Source organism: Hemitrygon akajei, chromosome 14 (assembly GCF_048418815.1).
Source record: "Hemitrygon akajei chromosome 14, sHemAka1.3, whole genome shotgun sequence".
NCBI lineage: Eukaryota > Metazoa > Chordata > Chondrichthyes > Myliobatiformes > Dasyatidae > Hemitrygon > Hemitrygon akajei.
Window position 1 is genome coordinate 53,302,278 of NC_133137.1, and position 22,414 is coordinate 53,324,691.

Genomic DNA, 22,414 nt, shown 5'->3' on the forward strand with positions numbered 1-22,414 from the left:
ATTTCTTGTATGTATAACTTGATTCAAAAACAGGCAATTAAACAAGGAGTCCATTAGTCAAGACAAAAATGGGAAAGTGACTTGAATATTATAACTGAAGAAACAAATTGGTCAAGACTATGTCTTGATAGTATGACAAATACAATAAATGTCCGGTTAAGATTAGTGCAATATAATTTTTTACATCAATTATATATTACATCACAAAAAATAAATAAATTAAACCCAAATTTATCCGATCAGTGTTTCCGATGTAACTAAGAAATCGGTACTTTTTTACATTCTACTTGGTCTTGTTCTAAAATTCAACCTTTTTGGACAAATTTAAGAATTTTATTGGAACAAATTATTGGAACACAACTTCCACATAATCCAATATTATTTTTACTAGGTGATATTGAAGGGATAAAACCGAAACCCAAATTGAATAAATATCAGAAAGAATTTATAAAAATTGCACTGGCAGTAGCCAAAAAGACTATTGCAGTTACTTGGAAATCGGATACATATTTAAGTATAGATCGTTGGAAGAAGGAAATTTATAGCTGTATTCCATTTGAAAAAATTACTTATAATTTAAGAGATAAATATGAAACATTTTTGAAAATTTGGCGCCCTTATTTACAAAAGACAGGATTAAATATATAGGTGCTCCGAAGATGAAATAATTGGTTATTTGGGGAAAGAAATAAATATATATACTAAAGTTATTACGAACTCCATGGAGCATGTGGGGATCTTCCGATATCCAGGCACTCTTTCTTTTTTTTCTTTCTTTCTTTCTTTTTTCTATAGGGATGTTGGGGGGAGGGGTTAAGGGGAAGGGGGAAGGGTATATATATTTTTTCATATATTTTCTTTTATTTCTGCAATTATTTGAAAACTCAATAAAAAAAAAGTTTATTAAAAAAAAAGAATGAGGTCTCAGAGTATTTGGAGACACATGATAAAGTAGGCCATAGTCAGCATGGTTTCCTCAAGGCAAAATCTTGCCTAACAAATCTGTCGGAATTCTTTGAAGAAATAACATGCGGGATAGACAAAGAAGAATCAGTTGATGTTGACTACTTGGATTTTCAGACGGCCTTTGGCAAGGTGCCAGTCATGAGGCTGTTTAACAAGCTAGAAGCACACGGTATTTCAGGAAAGATTCTAGCAATAATAAAGCAGTGGCTGATTGGCAGGCAGTGAAGAGTGGGAATAAGGGAGCCTTTTCTGGTTGACTGTGATGACTACTGGTGTTCCACAGGGGTCTGTGTTGGGACCAATTCTTTTTACGTGATATGTCAATGATTTGGATAGTGGAATTGATGGCTTTATTGCGAAAGATACGTGGAGGGGCAGGTAGTTTTGAGGAAGTAGAGATGCTACAGAAGGAGTTAAACAGATTAGGAGAATGGGCAAAGAAATGACAGATGAAATACAGTGTCAGGAAGTGCCCTTTGGTAGAAGAAATTAAGGTGTTGACTGTTTTATAACTGGAGAGAAAATACAAAAAACTGAGGCACAAAGGGACTTGGGAGTCCTTGTGCAAGATTCCCTAAAGGGAGAAGATTGGAAATTGAAGCTGAGAGAAAAATTGGATCAGCCATGGTGGAGCAGATTCAATAGGCCAACTAGCCTAATTCTGCTCCTATATCTTATGGACTGAGACCAAATGGCTGAGTTGGTCATGGCTAGAATTAACTCCTGCCCGAGCAATGACCTGAACCCACTGCCATTTGCCTACAGAGGATGCAACCTCACTGGCTCTCCACTCGGCCTTGAATAACATGGATATCAGCAAGACCTATGTCAGGCTGCTATTTATTGATCACAGTCAGCATTCAACACCATCACCCCACAACACAAGCCTCAAAACCTGGTCTGCTGTACCTCTATCTACAACTGGATCCTTGGTTTCCTCAATGAGAGAGATAACAACATCTCCTCACTGACAATCAACACAGTGCACATCAAAATGTGTGCTTTGTCCACTGCCCTACTCTCCACACGTGACTGTGTGGCTAAGCACAGACCAAGCACCATCTATACATTCACCATGTTGGCAAAATCTCAGACGGCGACAGGGAGACATACAGAGGTGAGAGAGATCGGCTGGTTGAGTAGCAACAACAACCTTGCATTCAACATCAGTAAGATCAAGATAAAGGAACAAATGATGGACGGGGAAGTCTGGAGGAGACTCACTAGTCCACATTGAGTGGAAATGGTCATCAAGGAGAAAATCTTCTGCAAATAAACATGCAAATCTTAGCTTATGTTGCAGGCTTCAAATGGTGAAAAACCAATGGGCAATGGTAGAGAAACAAGGAAGCTAAAGGAGAGAGTGTGGGGTGTTGTGAGAAAGAGGTAGCATGGCTCAGAGCTGCGGAGGTTTAGCCACTTGAAGCTGACCCAAGAATACCACAGGGACAGCCAAGAATGAAGTGGAAGGAAGTCTAGCAGGTGTCACCCTGGAGTTGCAGAAAGGAGGTGGGAGCAGGTGGTACCCTGGTGTAATCAACAGTTTCTCAAGCGGCAGGCTGCTCTGCTAACAGAGCCCAGCCAAGCCACATAGTGTGTCGTGACGCAAGGATGTCACCAAGCGACTGCTAAAAGGCAGCCTTGCACAGCTTTGAAGCAGCTCCTGATACCTCATGCTGTTTGGACCCTGTTTGTTGTTGCCATGAAGTGTATGAGAGGGAGAGGTCATGGGCAAATCCCTGCCCCTGGTGACTTGTGCACCCTTTATTTATTAGATACAACTAAGAAGGGTGTGTTTTCCTGAGAGCAGAGGAGGCTGAGGGGAATCTGATAGTCAGGAATAAAATGCAAGGCAAAGACAAGATTGATGATTAAAAGACCAGTCTGTAAGGAATTTGTACATTCTCCCTGTGACTGTGTGGGTTTCCCGTGGGCATTCCAGTTTCCTCCCACATTCCAAGGATGTACAATTTGGAAGGTTAGTTGGTCACATGGGTGTAATTGGGCGGCGTGTTCTTGTTGGGACAGAGGAGCCTGTTGCTCATGCTGTATATCTCAGTCAAATAAAAAAAGACACTAGATTTTGCAGATGCTGCAAATCTTTAGAAACACACAGAAAATACTGCAGGAGGGTCTCGGCCCAAAACTTCGACTGTTTATTTCCCTCCATTGAGGATAGAAGCCCTTCCCCATGTCAGAGATGTCTAAGACAGAGTACATAGATTTAAGGTGAGGTGTAGTAATTTTCATTCAGATGACTGTTACAATTTGGAATGTGTTTCCTGAAAAGGTGGGTGAGAAGGGTAGCCACACATTTTCTGTGTGAGAGCTTGAATTTCCAAGGTATACGGATTAAATGTTGGCGAGTGGAGATAGTGTAGGCGGGTGGCTAGTGTGGACATGATAGTCTGAAAGGTCTGTTTCTGTGTCCTGTGCCTCTGTATTTCCTTGAGTAAAAAACTACTCAAAGCTCCAACTTAAGGTGCAGGCAGTCTCCTGAATCCAGATCTTCTTCAGAACCAGCCAAGTGGTAAGTTGCTTTGCATTGTTGAGACAGTAACAGACCAGTTTCCCTCCTCCAACTGGTCTTCAAACTCAATCATTTCTTTTTCAGCTCCTCTTACTTTCTCCAAACCCAAAGAATGGCCATGGACACCCACATGGGCCCCAGCTGTGCCTGCCTTTTTGTTGGCTACATGGAACAGTCCATGATCCAAGTCTTCCCTGTGATGCTCCCCATCTTAAACTCTGCTACATTGACAACTGCACTGGTGCTGCTTCGTGCATCCACGCCGACCTTGTTAATTTCATTAATTTTGCCTCCAGCTTCCACCCTACCCTTAAATTCACTTGGTCCATTTCTGACTCCTCTCTCCCTTTTCTCAATCTCTATGTCGCCAAAGAAAAACTGTCTACTGATATATTTTATAAACCTGTTGACTCTAATGGCTATCTCAACTATAGCTCTTCCCACTCTTACTCTTGCAAAAATGCCATTCACTTTTCTCAGGTCCTGTGTCCCTTTTACATCCACTCCCAGGACAAGGCTTTCTTTTCTGGGATATTAGAAATGTCCTCTTGCTTCAAAGAACAGGGTTTCCCTTTCTCCATCATAGATGCTGCCCTCACCCACATCTCCTCTATTTCCCGGACATCCACCCTCACCCCAACTTCCTGCTGCCTTAACAGGGATGGACTTTATCTTGTCCTCACCCACCACTCCATGAGCCTCTGCATCCGGCATATCATTCTCTCCAGCTTCCACTATCTTCAACAGGATCCCACCACCCTACACATCTTTACCTCTCCCTCCCCCCCCCCCCCCACTGCTCACCATGAAGATCCCTCCCTCTGTGATTCCCTTACCATTTGTTTCACCCCACTGATCTCCTTTCTGGCACTTACCCCTGCAAGCAGGAAGAGTGCTACCTCTGGCATTCACCTCCTCCCTCACCTACATGCAGGGCCCAAGGTAAGGCAACACTTCCCCTCGAATCAGTTGAGGTCATCTGCTGTATCCAGTGCTACCAATGCAGCCTGGTGGAATGGACGTAGACCGGGGGACTGCTTTGTCGAGCGCCCTTGCTCCATCTGCAGAAGCAGGGTTTCCCGATGTCCAACCATTTTAATTCCAGTCCCCAGTCCCATTCTAACATATCAGTCCATGGCTTCCTCTAGTGCCACGGTACAGCCAGTCTCTGGTTGGAGGAGCAATACCTCATATTCCATATTGGTAGCCTCCAAACTGATAACATGAACATCAATTTCTTCAGATTCTGCTAATTTTCCCTCACCTCTCTTCAATTGCCTATTCTGGCACCTCTTAACCTCTTCTCTTCTCAGCTGCCTATCATCTCCCGTGGTGCTCCTCCCCCTTCCCTTTCTCCCATGGTCGAATCTCATCTCCTATCAGATTCCTTCTTCTGGAGCCCTTTACCTTTTCCACCAATCACCTCCTAGTGTCTCATTTCATGGCCACCTGGCTTCATCTATCACCTTCTAGCTTATACTCATTCTCCTCCCCTCACCTTCTTATTCTGGCTTCAACCTCTTTCATTTCTGTAGATGCTGCGTTCCTCCAGCAATTTGTGTGTGTTGCATTGTTGGGTTGTTGGTCATTTTTCAATATTTATTCAAGGGATGTGGCCTTTGCAATCTAAGCCAGCATATAATTGCCCATCCCTAGTTGCATTTTGTGCTTTTTTGCACTACCTATTTATTTCAATATATATATTTTTCTTATTATAATTAATTTTTTTATTATTATACAGTATTATACAGTACTGCTGCCACAAAAAACAATGAATTTTACAACAGTGATATAAAACCTGATTCTGATTGCGATTCTGAGTAGAAGGTGCTGAGCTGTCATTTTGAAACACTGCATTCCCTGAGGTGCGGGGTATACCTATGCTGTTAGCGAGGATTCCAGGACTTTGATCCAGCAATGTTGAAGGAACAGAGATGTACATTCCCATCATTGAGGACATTTTCAAAAGGCAATGCCTCAAGAGGGCAGTACCTATCATTGAGAGCCCTCGCCATGCGGGACACACTCTCTTCGCATTGCTGCCATCATTGAGGAGGTACAGGAGCCTGAAGACCCACACTCAATGTTTTAGGAACAGCTTCTTCCCTTCCACAATCAGATTTCAGAATGGTCAATGGACCCATTACCTCACAGTTTTGCTCTTTTCACATTTATTTATTTCAATGTATTTCTTATTGTAACTTAGAGTGATTTTTAAAAATTCTGTTTTGCACTGTGCCCCTGGTGTAAGATCACAGCTTTCATGACATGCAGTATTTAAATGATCCCGACTCTGATGTATTTGCATGTCAGGGTATTGTGTGGCTTGGAGGGCAACTCCCAAGTTGCCTAGCGGTGTTCCTTTGCTGTTGCTGTTCAGGTAGTGCAGTTTGACCATGAAGGAAAGCAAACTGTGCAAGCGAGTGCTTTTCTGGTGTTCACGACGGTAATCTGTCTTTGCCATGACCTACCGATTCCAAAGTCTTCTATTTCCACAGGCTCCCGCTGGAAGGCCATGACGAACCTGGAGAAGCAGCCGTACTACGAAGAACAAGCAAGACTCAGCAAGCAGCACCTGGAGAGGTACCCAGACTACAAGTACAAGCCACGACCAAAGCGTACTTGTGTGGTAGATGGCAAGAAGCTGAGGATTGGAGAATATAAAGCTTTGATGCGCAACAGGCGTCAAGAAATGCGGCAGTTCTTCACTGTTGGGTAAGAAATGTCACAGTTCCATTTGCATTTGTGGCCATACAGCCTCCATTATAGACTTTGCCTAATAGGATCAAGGTCAAACAGTTCCTCAACTTAACATTTTTATATTTGTTTAATATCCTTTAATGCACTCCAATAAAAATTCATCACAAGAACAGAAGGAAATGTTTCAGATCATGTCCATGATATCCTGCAGTGGGAGGGAGAACAGCCAGAGGTCGTGGTACATATTGGTACCAATGACATAGGTAGGAAAAGGGAGGAGGTACTGAAAACAGACTACAGGAAGTTAGGAAGGAAGTTGAGAAGCAGTACCCTAAAGGTGATAATCTTGGGATTACTGCCTGTGCCACATGACAGTGAGTACAGGAATAGAATGAGGTGGAGGATAAATGCGTGGCTGAGGGAATGGAGCAGGGGGCAGGGATTCAGATTTCTGGATCATTGGGACCTCTTTTGGGGCAGGTGTGACCAGTACAAAAAGGACAGGTTGCACTTGAATCCCAGGGGGACCAATATCCTGGCGGGGAGGTTTGCTAAGGCAAGTAGAGAGAGTTTAAACCAGAATTGTTGGGCAGTTGGAACTGAACTGAAGAAAATGGGGAAGAGGAGGTTAGTTCACAAATAGAGAAAGCTAGGAGACAGTGTGTGAGGGAGGATGGGCAGGTGATAGAGAAGGGACACACTCAGACTGAAGGTTTGAGATATGTTTATTTTAACGCAAGGAGTATTGTGAACAAAGCAGATGAGCTTAGAGCGTGGATCAGTTCTTGGAGATATGATGTGGTGGCCATTACAGAGACTTGGATGGCTCAGAGACAGGAATAGTAACTTAAAGTGCCAGGTTTTAGATGTTTCTAACAGACAGGGAGGGAGACAAAAGAGGTGGGGGCGTGGCACTGTTGATCACAGATAGTGTCACGGCTGCAGAAAAGGTGGACATCATGGAGGGATTGTCTACGCAGTCTGTATGGGTGGAGGTTAGGAACAGGAAGGGGTCAATAACTCTACTGGGTGTTTTTTACAGGCTGCCCAATAGTAACAGGGATATCGAGGAGCAGATAGAGAACAGATCCTGGAAAGGTGTAATAATAACAGAGTTGTCGTGGTGGGAGATATTCATTTCCCAAATATCAATTGACATCTCCCTAAAGCAAGGGGTTTAGATGGGGTGGAGTTTGTTAGATGTGTTCAGGAAGGTTTCTTGACACAATATGTAAACAAGCCTACAAGAGGAGAGGCTGTACTTGATTTGGTATTGGGAGATGAACCTGGTCAGGTGTCAGATCTCTCAGTGGGAGAGCATTTTGGAGATAGTGATCATAATTCTATCTCCTTTACAATAGCATTGGAGAGAGACAGGAACAGACAATTTAGAAAAGCATCTAATTGGAGTAAGGGGAATTATGAGGCTATCAGGCAGGAACTTGGAAGCTTAAATTGGGAACAGATGTTCTCAGGGAAAGGTACTGAAGAAAAGTGGCAAACGTTTGGGGATATTTGTGTGGAGTTCTGCATAGGTATGTTCCAATGAGACAGGGAAGTTATGGTGGGGTACAGGAACTGTGGTGTACAAAGGCTGTAGTAAATCTAGTCAAGAAGAAAAGAAAAGCTTATGAAAGGTTCAGAGAGCTAGGCAATGTTAGAGATCTAGAAGATTATAAGGCTAACAGCAAGGAGCTTAAGAAGGGAATTAGGGGAGCCAGAAGGGGCCATGAGAAGGTCTTGGTGGGCAGGATTAAGGAAAACCCCAAGGCATTCTGCAAGTATGTGAAGAACAAGAGGATAAGACGTGAAAGAATAAGACCTATCAAGTGTGGCAGTGGGAAAGTGTGTATGGAACCAGAGGAAATAGCAGTGGTACATAATGAATACTTTTCTTCAGTATTCACCATGGAAAAGGATCTTGGCTATTGTAGTGATGACTTGCAGCAGATTGAAAAGATTGAGCATGTAGATATTAAGAAAGAGGATGTGCTAGAGCTTTTGGAAAGCATCAAGTTGGATAAGTCGCCAGGACCGGATGAGATATACCCCAGGCTACTGTGGGAGGCGAGGGAAGAGATTGCTGAGCCTCTGGCGATGATCTTTGCATCATCAATGGGGACAGGAGAGGTTCCAGAGGATTGGAGGGTTGCATATGTTGTTCCCTTATTCAAGAAAGGGAGTAGAGATAGCCCAGGAAATTATAGACCAGTGAGTTTTACTTCAGTGGTTGGTTAGTTGATGGGGGAGATCCTGAGAGGTAGGATTTATGAACATTTGGAGAGGTATAATATGATTAGGACTAGTCAGCATAGCTTTTTCAAGAGCAGGTCGTGCCTTAGGAGCCTGATTGAATTTTTTGAGGATGTGACAAAATACTTTGATGAAGGAAAAGCAGTAGATGTAGTGTATATGGATTTCAGCAAGGCATTTGATAAGGTACCCCATGCAAGGCTTATTGAGAAAGTAAGGAGGCATGGGATCCAAGGGGGCATTGCTTTGTGGATCCAGAACTGGCTTGCCCACAGAAGGCAAAGAGTGCTTGTAGATGGGTCATATTCTGCATGGAGGTCTGTGACCACCAGTGGTGTGCCTCAGGGATCTGTTCTGGGACCCCTACTCTTTGTGATTTTTATAAATGACCTGGATGAGGAAGTGGAGGGATGGGTTAGTAAATTTGCTGATGACACAAAGGTTGGAGATGTTGTGGATAGTGTGGAGGGCTGTCAGAGGTTACAATGGGACAGTGATAGGATGCAAAACTGGGCTGAGAAGTGACAGATGGGGTTCAACCCAGATAAGTGTGACCTGGTTCATTTTGGTAGGTCAAATATGACGGCAGAATATAGCATTAATGGTAAGACTTTTGGCAATGTGGAGGATCAGAGGGATCTTGGTGTCCGAGTCCATAGGACACTCAAAGCTGCTACGCAGATTGACTCTGTGGTTAAGAAAGCATACGGTTCATTGGCCTTCATCAATCGTGGGACTGAGTTTAAGAGCCAAGAGGTAATGTTGCAGCTATATGGGACCCTGGTCAGACCCCACCTGGAGTACTGTGCTCAGTTCTGGTCGCCTCACTATAGGAAGGATGTGGAAACCATAGAAAAGGTGCAGAGGAAATTTACAAGGATGTTGCCTGGATTGGGGAGCATGCCTTATTAGAATGGGTTGAGTGAACTTGGCCTTTTCTCCTTGGAGTGACGGAGGATGAGAGGTGACCTGATAGTAGTGTATAAAATGATGAGAGGCATTGATCATGTAGATAGAGGCTTTTTCCCCAGGGCTGAAATGGCTAGCACGAGAGGGCACAATTTTAAGGTGCTTGGAAGTAGGTACAGAGGACAGGTTAGTGGTAATGTTTTTTACGCAGAGAGTGGTGAGTACGTGGAATGGGCTGCCAGTGGTGGTGGTGGTGGAGGCGGAAACGATCGGGTCTTTTAAGGATGTACCTGGATGGGTACTTGGACCTTAGAAAAATAAAGGACTATGTGTAAAGCCTAGGTAGTTCTCAGGTAAGGACATGTTCAGCACAGCTTTGTGGGCCAAAGGGCCTGTATTGTGCTGTAGGTTTTCTATGTTTCTATGAAATAAGAACAGGGCTCAGCCACATTGTCCTTCTAGCCTCTTTTGCCATTAAATTAGATCATGGTTAAACTATCCCCGACCTCAACTCCTTCTCTGCTCCAAATCACTGTTGCTCTCAGTTCCACAATCTTTCAAAAACCCATATATATTTAGAATTTGAATCAGACCTAATATCACCGGCATATCTCATGAAATTTGTTGTTTAGATGCAGCAGTACTGTCCAAAACATTATAATCATTAAACTATAAATTAGAATAAGTATATAGTATATATAAAAAAGTTAAATAAGTAGTGAAAAATAAAAAATAAAATAGTGAGATGGTGATCATGGGTTCATTGTCCATTCAAAATATTCCAGAAGAAATTTCAATGTACCTCATTTCTCTTCTGCTCATTTTCAGATGTCACATAAGAAGATAAGAATTCTTCAGTGATCAGTTTAAGTTTTTTGGAATAATGTATGAAAGTTACAGGGAACCCTTTACTCTGGTGGCAGGTTGAAGATTCTTAGTTATCCTAGCAGCCATGGGTATTTGGGAGAGTCCCCCATCCTTTCTGAGATAAACTGTGTCCCTTACCTGGCAACAATTTTCAGATCACCTCTCTCTCCTTGGCTTGATTCAACTACCGGAGGAGATTGTATTTTTTTCTTCTTGAAATTTTGGAAGGTTGTTCTCAATGACTCAACATGAAAGCCACTGTTCACAGTGTTGATGATGAAGGCTAAGTTAATTTTCTATCTAAATGGCCATGCTCGCCAAAAAGATTACAGCTCGAAACTCAGGTGCCCTCCATAGTGAGGCATGGTTCTCTCCGGCCGGGTTTAGTGACCTACCTGTATCTCACTGTCCATCAGAGTGAGTACAGGAAAATCTGCCCACTGAACCTAAACCTGATGCAAGATCAAACCAGTTCACTTGTTTCAATTGAGAGGAACGACTCCAAGAGAGACAGATTTATTTCAGATACTGCAGAAATTATCATGCTGGAAGCGCTCAGCAGGTCAGGCAGCATCTGGAGAATGTTTCAGGTTGGAAGCTCTTCGTCACAACCTTCCCTGAAGCATTAACTCAGATTCTCTCTCCGCAGATTCTGCCAGAACTTTTGAATGTCTCCAGAATTTTCTGTTTTAGTTTCAAATTTCCACCATCTGTAGTTTTTTTGATTTACATTTTAATTAATTGAGTTATGTTAAATGGAATTAATTAATGGCTTAAACAATTTTAAGTACACTTAATCATTTTGATTTTTACGATTTTAAGTTTTTAAAATTTTCTATAAGGATGATTATTTCTTGGTTCAATTTTAATTGATATTGGATGATTAAATTAGGGACATTCAAGTTCTTTTGAATGGTGGACAGCCAACAAGCCCATGGCCAGGATTTAACTGTCTAGCGGAGTATTTCTAGGGCTGGAGTGCCACAGACCAGGAGCTGATTCTAGGGAAAGAGCTACCATTCCAAGAAGGAACAGGTATCACGGTGGCAATCAAGGACAGCTCACTGAGGTTGGATAAAGAGAACCATCCCTCACCAAAGCCTCAAACTGGAGCCATTTTGATGAACATGGAGTAGTTCTACCAGATATATCATTGCCCAGATATTGAATTTAGCCTTGGTCATCAGTGCCGTTGGATAGCTTCCAACTCTTTTCTAAAACTTCAGAAGTACAGCAATAACCAAAAAAAGCTTATGCATATATAATATACATTACGCCTCTACATTCACCAACTTTAGCAATGCTCAGAACTGAGCTTATTGTGATATACACAAATGCATGCGTGCACAGGTGCAATGAAAAGCTTATTTGCAACAGACCGTCAGAAACACAACATTCCCAAGAAAAAATAAATTAAGTAAATTTTAGAAGAAAGAAAGCAAGTTGGACAAAAATGCAAAAGCCCATTGTAGTGCAAAGTGGTCATTATGTTGTTATACTGAGGAATACTTAGAGTTGTGTTGGATGAGTTCAAGATCTGAATGGTTAAAGGGAAATAGCTGTTCCTGAACCTGGTGGTGTTATGACAATATGTTTCATAGAATGAAAATGCAAAAGTCATGTTGTGAGCTACACATGCTCAGTAATGTCTCAGTTTTTGATGTATCTCAGTACAGAAGATAAGGACTGGAAGCTCAAACAAGATGTATGTGTGGTTTCTTCATGAACTTCCTAGCAGAGAGTGGACAATCCCTAAGGATGACAGCCTTAAAACAACTATTACTATTGTCAATTAATATTATACACCCCATGCATATGTCTAAGATCTTACTGATCCTGGGCAGAACAGAAAGTTTTTCTCTCTTTATTCTCAAGAGTGAGTCCATTATTCCTTAACTGTCCTTAAATCGTGGAACCACAATCTGAAAAATGAAATTATTGCTCCCAGTGCTGTTAAGTAGGGAGTCCCATGATTTTGGCCCAGAAATCATGGAGGGAAGGCCGAGATAGCCCAAGGCGGCAAGTGGAATTCAGAGATGATGGTGTCTCCAAGTATTGTCCTGCATTGTCCTTCTAGGTGGTGGAAACCATCCCTCTTGGAAATGGCTTTGAACGACAAAGCTGAAGGCTGTGACAGTTCTTGGAGTGACTCATCGTAAGGACACTGTTGGCTGATGGAAATGATGTGCTGCCAATATTCACAATTAACTGAGGCCCATCTGCCTTTCAGGCTGTTTATTGACAATATTACACAGCAACCAAGCACTGACCTTACCCAATCTTTATGCATAATACAGATATGTACTTCAGCACGTATCCCAGTCACTGGTGTACCAATACAGATGGAGGGGACATGTTGGCTTGCTTTTTTAAATAGTTGAGTTTTTGTCAATATTTCTGGGAGAAGCAAATGGAAAGTTTGGGCCAATTCTGGTAACAGTACTGAATTCTCTAGTGGATTTTTTCCCAAAATTTTCAGCACCATATTGAGGTTCTCTAATTTTCTAATTTAATTATGAATCATAGCATATGGTTGTGATCTGGAATCCATTAGCAGATTCAATCGTAACTTTCTAATGGGAATTGAAAATGCACTTGGAAAAGAGAACTTTCTGTGGCTGGGAAAAAAAAAGAGAACCAGAAGTTTGGTCTAACAAGGAGTTAATAGCAATGATGTATCTGAAGCCAGCCAGCATGATGGGCCTAACCTAGAATGCCAGGGGAACCAATGGCCCTAAAGTCACCAGTAATGTAACAGTGCAATTAAAACACTTATAAAGGCATTTTGTTTTTTTTATATTCATTCAAGGGATATGGGCTTTGCAGGCTTAGCCAGCATTTAATTGTCCATCCCAAGATGCTGTTGAGAATGTAATACTGAGTTCCCATCCCTCAGTCCTTGAGGTGTGGATATATCCATGATGCTAATAGAACATAGTACAGTACTGCACAAGAATAGGCCCTTCCGCACACAAAACTCTGCTGAACTAATTCAACCAGCCCAGCAAAACTAAAATCCCTTCTGTTTACTCATGCCCAGTTCCCTCCATTCTTCCCTGTCGAAGAATCTCTTCAATGTCTTCATCATATTTTCCTCACTACTATCCCAGGAAGTGCATTCAAGACACCTATTAACTTGTGTAAAAAAAACTACCCAGACACCTTCCTTTAAGCTTTCCCCTTCTCACGTTAAATGCATGTCCTCTAGTAACAGACATTTTATTCCTGGGAAAAAGACACAAAATGTCTGCTCTATCTATGCCTCTCATAATGCAAAGCTTTCTGATGGGTCTTCCCCAGCCTCCGCTACTGCAAAGAAGACAGAACTGGTGTATCTAATATCTCTTTTGAGAACATGCATCCTAGTAAATGGCTTCCTCACCCTCTCCAACACCTCCACAGCATTCTTATATGGAGGAGAGGCTGACCTAAAAATGAATTTATTTCTCTCATGTGGCCTGACCAGAGCTTTATAAAGCCGCACCGTGACTTCCCAATTATTGAACTCGATGTCTCAACTAATAAAGGCAAGCATGCCGTATGCTGTTTGGTAGGTAGATGCAGATACATTAGGGGCATTTAAGAAACTCTTATATAGGCACATGGATGATAGAAAAATGGAGGGCTATGTCGGAGGGAAGGGTTAAATCGATCTTAGAGTAGGTTGTAAGGTTGGCATAATGTCGTGAGCCAAAGGGGGTGTTCTTTACTGTAGTATTCTAAGTTCTATGTAGAATATAAAGTTTTCTAGAGAAAGTGAGTTGGAACAGATCACTTTCCATTATCAATACGTGTTTGTCTTGGTGTTGGCAGGCAGCAAGGCCAGATCCCCATTACCACAGCTGGAGTGGTGTACCCTGGTGCCATTGCCATGGCAGGAATTCCATCGCCTCGAATCCCCTCCGAGCACTCCAGCATGTCCAGCAGCCCGGAGCCCAGCATGCCTGTCATCCAGAGCACTTACAGCCTCAAATCCGAGGAGGGCCGAGCGAGGGACGACCTGCGGGTCGGCGACATGAACGGAGGCGTGTTCGACGAGTACGAGGATGAGGATGAGGATGATCCTGATGCAGATTATGGCAGTGATGAGGAAAATCATGTGGTGGCTCATGCTGACTGAGGGGAATGGCTAGGAGTCTCCACCAACTAGTTAACGTCAGCCAGACTGATTCATCCTACCAGGGGCCAAGCACATTTTGACTATCCGATACACTGACTGTTATTTAAAACTATTTAGTCTTAATAAACAAGAAATAGTCAGAACTCTACTGACTACTAGACCTCTCGGCCTATGGTACAGGCATGGGAAAAATGATAAGCTATGGGTAAAACGATGCCAGTAAAATCAGCTGCTATTCCCAAGCACTGAAGACTTACCCTCCTGAGCTTTGTCTAGACTTGCGACTGTCGTTCTAGAAGATTCTATAAAATTCTCACTCAGGTACAAAGTGCCAACAAGTGGCTTGTGAATGTGTTTTGTTTATTTTGTGCCACAATAAAAGGTGTTTCTTCTTTTGTTTTGTTCTTGTTTTTGGATGGACTAAGGAAAAAAAATGTTTTTTTGTTGCTTTCAAGTTACCTTTGTTTCAAAGGAATCTATTTTCTTGAATATTAAGATACTGTTGCACCCTCATCGAGTACTTGTGTTTTTTTGTTGTTGTTGCACACCATTTCAAAATGCAACTCCGAGTAAGTGCCAAAATTTGTAATTGTTGGAATTAGTTCATGCGTTTTCCTACAGTCTTAAGCTAGGGATATTGTTGGGTCTTAGACAATCCCAGACACCTTTCCATACCAGCAGCTGTGGGGAAACTATAGGGGCAGTTCTCAGGTGAAAGGGGAGAAAACTGAAGACATGAGAAACTTTTTATTACGTGAATTTTGTGTGGTTGTGCGTAGGTGTGTGTGTGTGTGTGTGTGTGTGTGTGTGTGCTTTGTGTGTGATTTGTGTGTGTGCATGTATGTGAGTGAGAGCGAGAGAGATACATAAAGAGAGGGTATTATGGTACTTTATAGGGTGTCAGAGGTAGTGACAGCAAAGTAGCGTGGGGGATGAAAAAGTCCCTGTACTCAATACTCGTTCCCACTCCCTTTGCCATGAAGCCTGCCATTTCCTCCCCGTTTCCCAGCAGCCTCACCGAGGCAGTCACTTTCTCCTACCTTCACACACCTTATTTTTTAAAAGATCCAAATTTGTAGCACTTATGGAAACAAAAATTCCACACCCACATACGCTTAAGGGGGAGCGTGACTAAACAAACAAATCCAGGGCAAAGCCTGCCTCTGACAGAGTTTCTCTCATTCGAGGGCGAGTTGGCTCTAAGATGGCTTCTGCTTGGTTTTGTGAGATGGCTACAGTACCTCCAATGGACTTTGGGAGTCTGAATTTATGACCCTACCCACCACAAAATACAATTTCGGATACGTGAAAGTAAAATGGCTTTGTTGTTATAGGTGGATTAGCTGATCATATACTGCATGTCAGTGTTTAATTTGTATTTTTTGACTGTATTTTTCAATTTTAACTGCCTCTTAATAGTGTACAATGATGGTCAGCTAGTCCCCAGTTAGTAAGTTATGTATAATTTATTTCCTCCATTCTAACTAATTGATTCTCAATGCAGCATTCTGTAGCTGTAGATATTTAAGCCTGGTATTTTAGCTATAAACAGTTTTTTCTTTTTATGTTCTTTAAGTCCTAGTGATGTCATGTTATGATGTTTAATCGGCAGGCGTGAAAATAATTCGACTGTTTGTTGGGACAGAAATGAGACCATTCTCTCATAATCTCATTTCTATTTAATTGTCATGGTCATTTAGAGCTGATTCGCTGAAGCACTCTGTAACTGAAAAAGAAAAAATGCAGAAAAAAACAAGTGTTTTATATCACTTTATGTAAAATGTGAAACCAGTTTTTTTGTTTTCTTTTCCTTGACTGTGTGAACAAATTTCTGACTGTTGTGAGGCATTTAGCCTCACATTGGCTGGCCTTTTTCACCATTTTTTTTGGCTCCCTGTTTATTTATGTGACTCTGGACTACAAGAGTACTTTGTTTTAGCTCCAATAAGGTTCCACCATGACTTCATGGCTGTGAACTATTTGTGATTTATATGCCAACAACGGAAACTGTGTCGGAGATTTTTCTTTTATTTTTGCTCCTGATTTTATTCCTTTTTTTTGCGCAGAGTTCTCATTTCACTGACATTTTTGCATTCTGCAATTCCAAATCTCAGACTACTCAATTCTTATGATGCTGTACTGTTTTTTTTAAAGAAAATGTATTTATTGGCCATCACGGCTCTAAAATGTATTTGACACAGATTGTGTTCAGGAAGACAATCAAATCGAGTGGAGCTTAAAACAAAGTAAACTGAATCTACCATCTCACTTGAAATTTAAAGAAAGATATGTAAATATAACATAGAATTATAGATTTATATTTTGTTCATAACACATAGTGTAATATAAGTTGTATATTTTCATGTTTTTTTGTTTATGTTATCATTCATGCCATAATAAAAGCAAGAGTACTCGTACTCTGAAAAAACAGACAAGTGTTAACAGGATCTGCTTCTGTGTTGTTTCTGAGACAGAGAAACCTTGTACACTTTGGTGAATTAAACCAGGATGGACTTACATAGTGAATTCAGATTCACATTCATTTAATTATCACATCAACATCAAAAGATATATTAAGATGCATTAATGCGAACAACCAACACACCCAAGAATGTGTTGGGGGGCAGTCTGCAAGTGTGCCTCACATTCTACCCCAACGTAGCATGCCCACAATGCTCAGCAGAACAATGCAGACAACAAGCAACATAACTGCAAAACAAACTCCTTTCCTCCCTCCCACACACATGGACAGTCCAACTGCAGGCCTCTAGTTTCCTGTCTTCGACCATCGGGCTTCAACCATCAGATTTTCAGTTGACCTTTGGGCTCTAGCCTTTGTATTGTCCCCCAGACTAGCCAATGGTGGGATCCTGAACCCTAAGCCCACTGATTCACTGGCCCTTGTCCCTCTGCTTGCATGGACATCTAATCCAGGATGTCCTCTGTCACACATCCACATCACTAGCCTTCAAGCATGGAGCAACAACCAGGGTAGGGTAGGGCATAGAGAGAGCAATCTTTCTTCTTTCTACAGTGTGAGAGAGGAAAGATTTAAAAGGGACCTGATGGACAAACTTTCCACACAAAAGCTGTTGGGTATGTGGAATGAACCATCAAAAGAAGCTGTAGAGGCAGATACAATTACAATGTTTAAATGGCAGGACCCTGGAGAGGATTATAGAACAGGTAGACGAAGTGGTCCAGTAGCCAGTTACCTGAGACACAGGGTGACATTATGGGAAAGAAAACATTTGATCCGCTTTCCTTCATTGGACGAAACACTGAATACAAGAGTTGGGACGATCATGAGACCATACTTGAAGTATTGTGTACATTTCCGGTCACCCAGCTGTAGAAAGAATGTCAATGCGAAGGAAAGAGTGCAGAAAAGGTTCAAAGTTCAAAGTAAATTGATTACTAAAGTATCATGAAGATGTTACTAGAGCTGGAGCTGTACGGAGAGATTGGAGGGGTCTTCTTTCCCATGAGCATATGAGGCTTTATAAGGGGGACTTTATAGAGATTTATAAAATTATGAGGGCATAGTTAAGGTCAATGGTCACAATATTTTTGGCAGGGTAGGGTGGGGCAAAGGTGAGAGAGGAAAGACTTAAGGGGCAACTTTCCTCACAGAAACCATTTGGTATAAGGAATGAGGCTTCAATGGGAGCTGTAATGGCAGGTACAACTGCGATGTTTAAAAGACATTTAAACAGATATATGGATAGGAAAGAGGGATATGGGTCAAATTTAGACAAATGGGACTAGCTCAGGTAGACATCTTGGTCAACATAGTAAAGTTGAGCTGAAGGACTCTACAGAAGCTTATACTGCCTATTCACAGTTGGCTGAGTGTGGTCATTAACCCAAGAGGTAATGTGGTAATAAAGCAGGATCTTCCTCAACAATGTAATCCTCCAGTGTTGGTAAAGGTGAGCAATGGAGAACGATGAGGTACATGCCCTGATCAGCTTAGAGGCCACCGAAAGGTACAGTATGGAATCAGGCCTTTTGTCCCACCAGGTCTACTCTGCTCATCAATCACCCATTTACACTAATCCACATTATCCCTGTTTTATTCTCCCTTTTTTTTGGACAGAAGGGTGCAGGGGTGTCAGATAGGCCAACAGTGAAGTCAGAATGAGAATTATGTTTATTATCACTGATATATATCATGAAATTTATTTTTCTGGCAGCACTACACATAAAATAGACTATAACTTACATTAAGAAATATATATATATATATAAACAGATAATCCCCTTGATAATTAACAGGGGCAACTAGAGAGGAAGAGAAAGAGATTCTGAAAGAACATAAAATATTGGAAAGTGCAGGTCAGGTAGCATCCATGGAAAGAGAAGTGAGAATCATGTTTCAGGTGAGAGACCCTTTGTCCAAATCTTTCAGACAGCACTGTGAATCAGAATCAGATTTATTATCGCTTATATGTCATTAAATTTCTTGTTTTGTGCGGCAGTGCAGTGTAATACATAAAATAATTACTTTAAGTTACAATAAGAAATCTATGGAAGAATAACTGGTACAAAAAGAGTGAGGTATTGTTCATGGGTTCATGGACCATTTAGAAATTTGGTGGTGGAAGGGAAGATGTCAGGCCTGCACAGGTAGGCACCCTTCTCCACCCATCTACCAGGAGTCACCAACCACTCAAATCCAACTCATCACCTGCAGCCTATTTAAACCCAGCTCTCATCCACAGTCCTTTGTTCACCCATCAAATCGGCCAGCATCACTCAGCTGCTTCCAGCCTTCAGTTACCTTGCTGCCATGCTATGTTAAATATTTGCTCTCTCTCATTATGTGGCCCCTCATGCCTTGTTATTTTGCAGTTTATTAGTAAACTATCATTTGCTGCTAAAATGTCTCCACTGCTCTGCTTTTAGGTCAAGCCTCCTCTACAGTTCTTGATGGGATGATTGACCCAGCAGAGTATACTCATCTCAAGGAAGTCATCCATCAATAGGGGCACATGATCCCGAAGCAGCAGGAAACAGTTGACCATCTGCTTGCAACTCTCAACCAACTCTCCACCTCGATACAGCAACTCTGTGCTAGTCACCTCTCTCGGACCCCAGATTCCAGTGCCTGAGTGCTTCAATACATCCCCAACCCGATACTACATCTTCCTTTCCCAGTGCATCTTACACTTCGAGCTCCAGCCAGCTCTTTATTCCATGGGACAATCACAACCTCTTGGAGCACTTGAATGATGAGCAGTCTACCTGGGAAATGCCCACTGATCTCAAAGGCCTCATCATTCTGGTCCTCGGAATTGACAAGCGTCTTATGGAACGGCCCTCTAGATCATTAGCCAGAAACCCAGTTCTGTTCCCAGAACCATTTCTGGCTACTGGATCTTCATCATCAATGCTTCCACAACTCACGTAAGTAGAGAAAGTTCCCTTAACTGCCCAAGAGCGAGAGTGTCAGAAACAACTTGTGCGCTTACTGTGGAGCTGTAGATCATTAATGCATCAAGCACCTATTACGTCTGGGAAATAGCACCACCAGGTAGAGGCAAGGGGTCTTCTATCTGGTAAACTCCCCCTGGCCTCTCATTACAACTCCATAGCCTGACTCACTCTCTCTGTCAGCTTCCATACCAAGATGGCACTACGCACACACAGGAGGCTCTGGTAGATTCTAGCACAGCAGGCAACTTTCTGGGCCAGACTCTGTGTGTGCATCTTGGACTCCCCACTGAGCCTACGTCTCATCCCTTCTACAGCACGGCCACTGATGGATGTCCCGTGGAGTCTGGGATGGTCAGAGCCTGCATATGAGCATTGGAGAGCACTGTGAGTTTATCCAATTCCTCCTAATCAACTTACCCAACACTCCTCTCATCTCAGGTTACCCCTGGCTCTCCATGCACAACCCTCACTTCACCTGGTCATCCAGTTCACCACTGAGTTGCAGATCCACATGTCGGACCACAAACCTACTACCTCAATTGATCTCAGCCCATAAATTCATGGAGTCGGAGGAAACCCTTAACGTCACCAAACTTCCACAAAAATACCACGACATAGCCCACGTCTTTTGTAAAGGAGAAGCCAGAAACTGCTGCTTCAAAGACCACATGACTGTGCATTCATCTTCCTGCAGGCATCACTCCTCCCTGAGGTTGTCTGATTTCCATTTCTCCTACCAAGAGCCAAGCCATTGAATGACTACATCACCAAAGCAGTACAGTATGGATTCATTTGACCATCCCAGTCCTCAGCCAGTCAAGGATTCTCCTTTGTCAAAAAGCAAGATGGGGATCTTCACCCCGGCATTGACCACTGTGGACCTCTTTAACGGATAGAGTATTCAAATCACTCCATAGGGCCCAGATCTTCACCAAACTGGATCTATGGAGCATTTACAAGCTGATCTGTATTGCCAGGCAGATGAATATAAGATTGTGTTTATAACACCTATTGGCCATTACTAATACTTGGTGATGCCTTTTGGACTTTCCAACAGTACAACCGTCATCAAAGCAATCCGCCGAGACAAGCTACACAGTTATGTTTACCTGACTGACATCCTCAACTTCTCCAAGAACCCCAAGACCACTTCTGTCATGTCCGTTCAGTCCTTCACCATCTCCTTGAAAACCAGCTGCACTGCATTTTAGAAAAATGCCAGTTCCACACCCCAGCTCTTTTCTTCTTGGGTTCCGTCCTTCTACCAAGCTCCCTCACGCAGCTACAGTGCTTCTTGGGCTTCTTCAGAAACTACAGCCAGTTCATCAGGAACTACAGCCAAATCACCACTCCTCTTACCTCTCTCATCAAATCGCCTAACTCACGGATAACTTTGTCTGCTGCCATGGACCACACTTTCAAGGAGCTCAGGAGACGCTTCACCACCGTTCCCATTCTCTGCCATCCAAGCCCCTCCAGACCTTCTGTGGTTGAGGTGGACACATCTGACATGGGATCTGGGAGCATATCTCCCCTGAGGACCAGAATGGGAGGACACAGCCTTGTGCCTTCTTCTCGCACAAGTTCAACCATACACATTGTCATTATGGAGTAGGAGATGGAACCAATAAATGGGTTTTGGAGGAATAGAGACTTTGGTTGATGGGAAACACTGACCCTTTCCTGACCCGGGCTGCCAACCAGAACCTCATATCCATACAACAGACCTGCCAACTCAACCAACATCAAGCTTACTGAGCCCTCTCTTCAAGCAATTCAACTTCACCATCTCTTACCAACCCGGCCCCAAGAACTTTAAGGTGGACACCCTGCCACAACAGTTCAACTCAGCTGAAAGGGAGATCAACCCTCAGCCCATCATTCCATCCTCACAGATCCTCATCCCAATCATCTGGGATCTTGAGAACCAGATCTGCCAGGCCCTACAGCATGAGTCTACTCCAGCTGACACACCTGACAACCATATGTATGTACCAGCAGCTATGAAATCTGAGGCGCTCCAGTGGACCCACTCTTCACCCATCTCCAGCCATCAAGGCACACAATGGACTCTGGATTTTCTGTGTCGTTTGTTCTGTGGCCTGCCATGACTGCAGATGTACGTCAGTTTGTCACTGTCTACCATCAATGTGCATAGCCCAGTTCCTCCAACCAGCAGCCCTCTGGGCTCTTGCAGGCCCTACTGGTAGTCCAACACATGATTTTCTCATGGGTTTGCCACCTTCTGATGAGGCCACAGTGATCCATGTCTATCTTCCACATATCCTGCCTTAAATCTATTGTCCATGGATCATTCAACCCATCTGAGCCTGCACTTCTGGAACCAAGGATGGTTGAAAGTGGTCCAGTGTACACAATTCTCTGGATGATGGACTCACATCATCATAGATGGGGTCTGCAGCCTACTTAAACCCAGCTCTCATCCACGGTTATTTTTTCATCCATTGAATCAGCCAGTGTCAACCAGTAGCTCCTAGCCTTCAGTTACCATGTTGTGTTAGGTATCTGTTCGCTCCTGTTTTGTGGCCCCTCGTAACTTGTAATTTTGCAGTTTATTAATAAAATATCATTCACTGCTAAATCGTCTCTGCTGCTGTGCTTTTGGGTCA

General features: G+C 42.7%; 1 protein-coding gene across 11 annotated transcripts in view; it reads left to right on the forward strand.

Moving 5' to 3' along the window:
- Positions 1-16,792, forward strand: part of sox5 (SRY-box transcription factor 5) — a 388,193-nt gene extending 371,401 nt beyond the window's left edge. For all 11 annotated transcript variants that reach the window (XM_073066077.1, XM_073066075.1, XM_073066073.1 and 8 more), the window contains 2 exons: positions 5,995-6,211; positions 14,039-16,792. In XM_073066077.1, coding sequence (XP_072922178.1) covers positions 5,995-6,211; positions 14,039-14,345 — 524 coding nt within the window. In that variant the 3' untranslated portion in view covers positions 14,346-16,792. The remainder of the gene's footprint in view (positions 1-5,994; positions 6,212-14,038) is intronic.
- Positions 16,793-22,414: the final 5,622 nt, after the last annotated feature.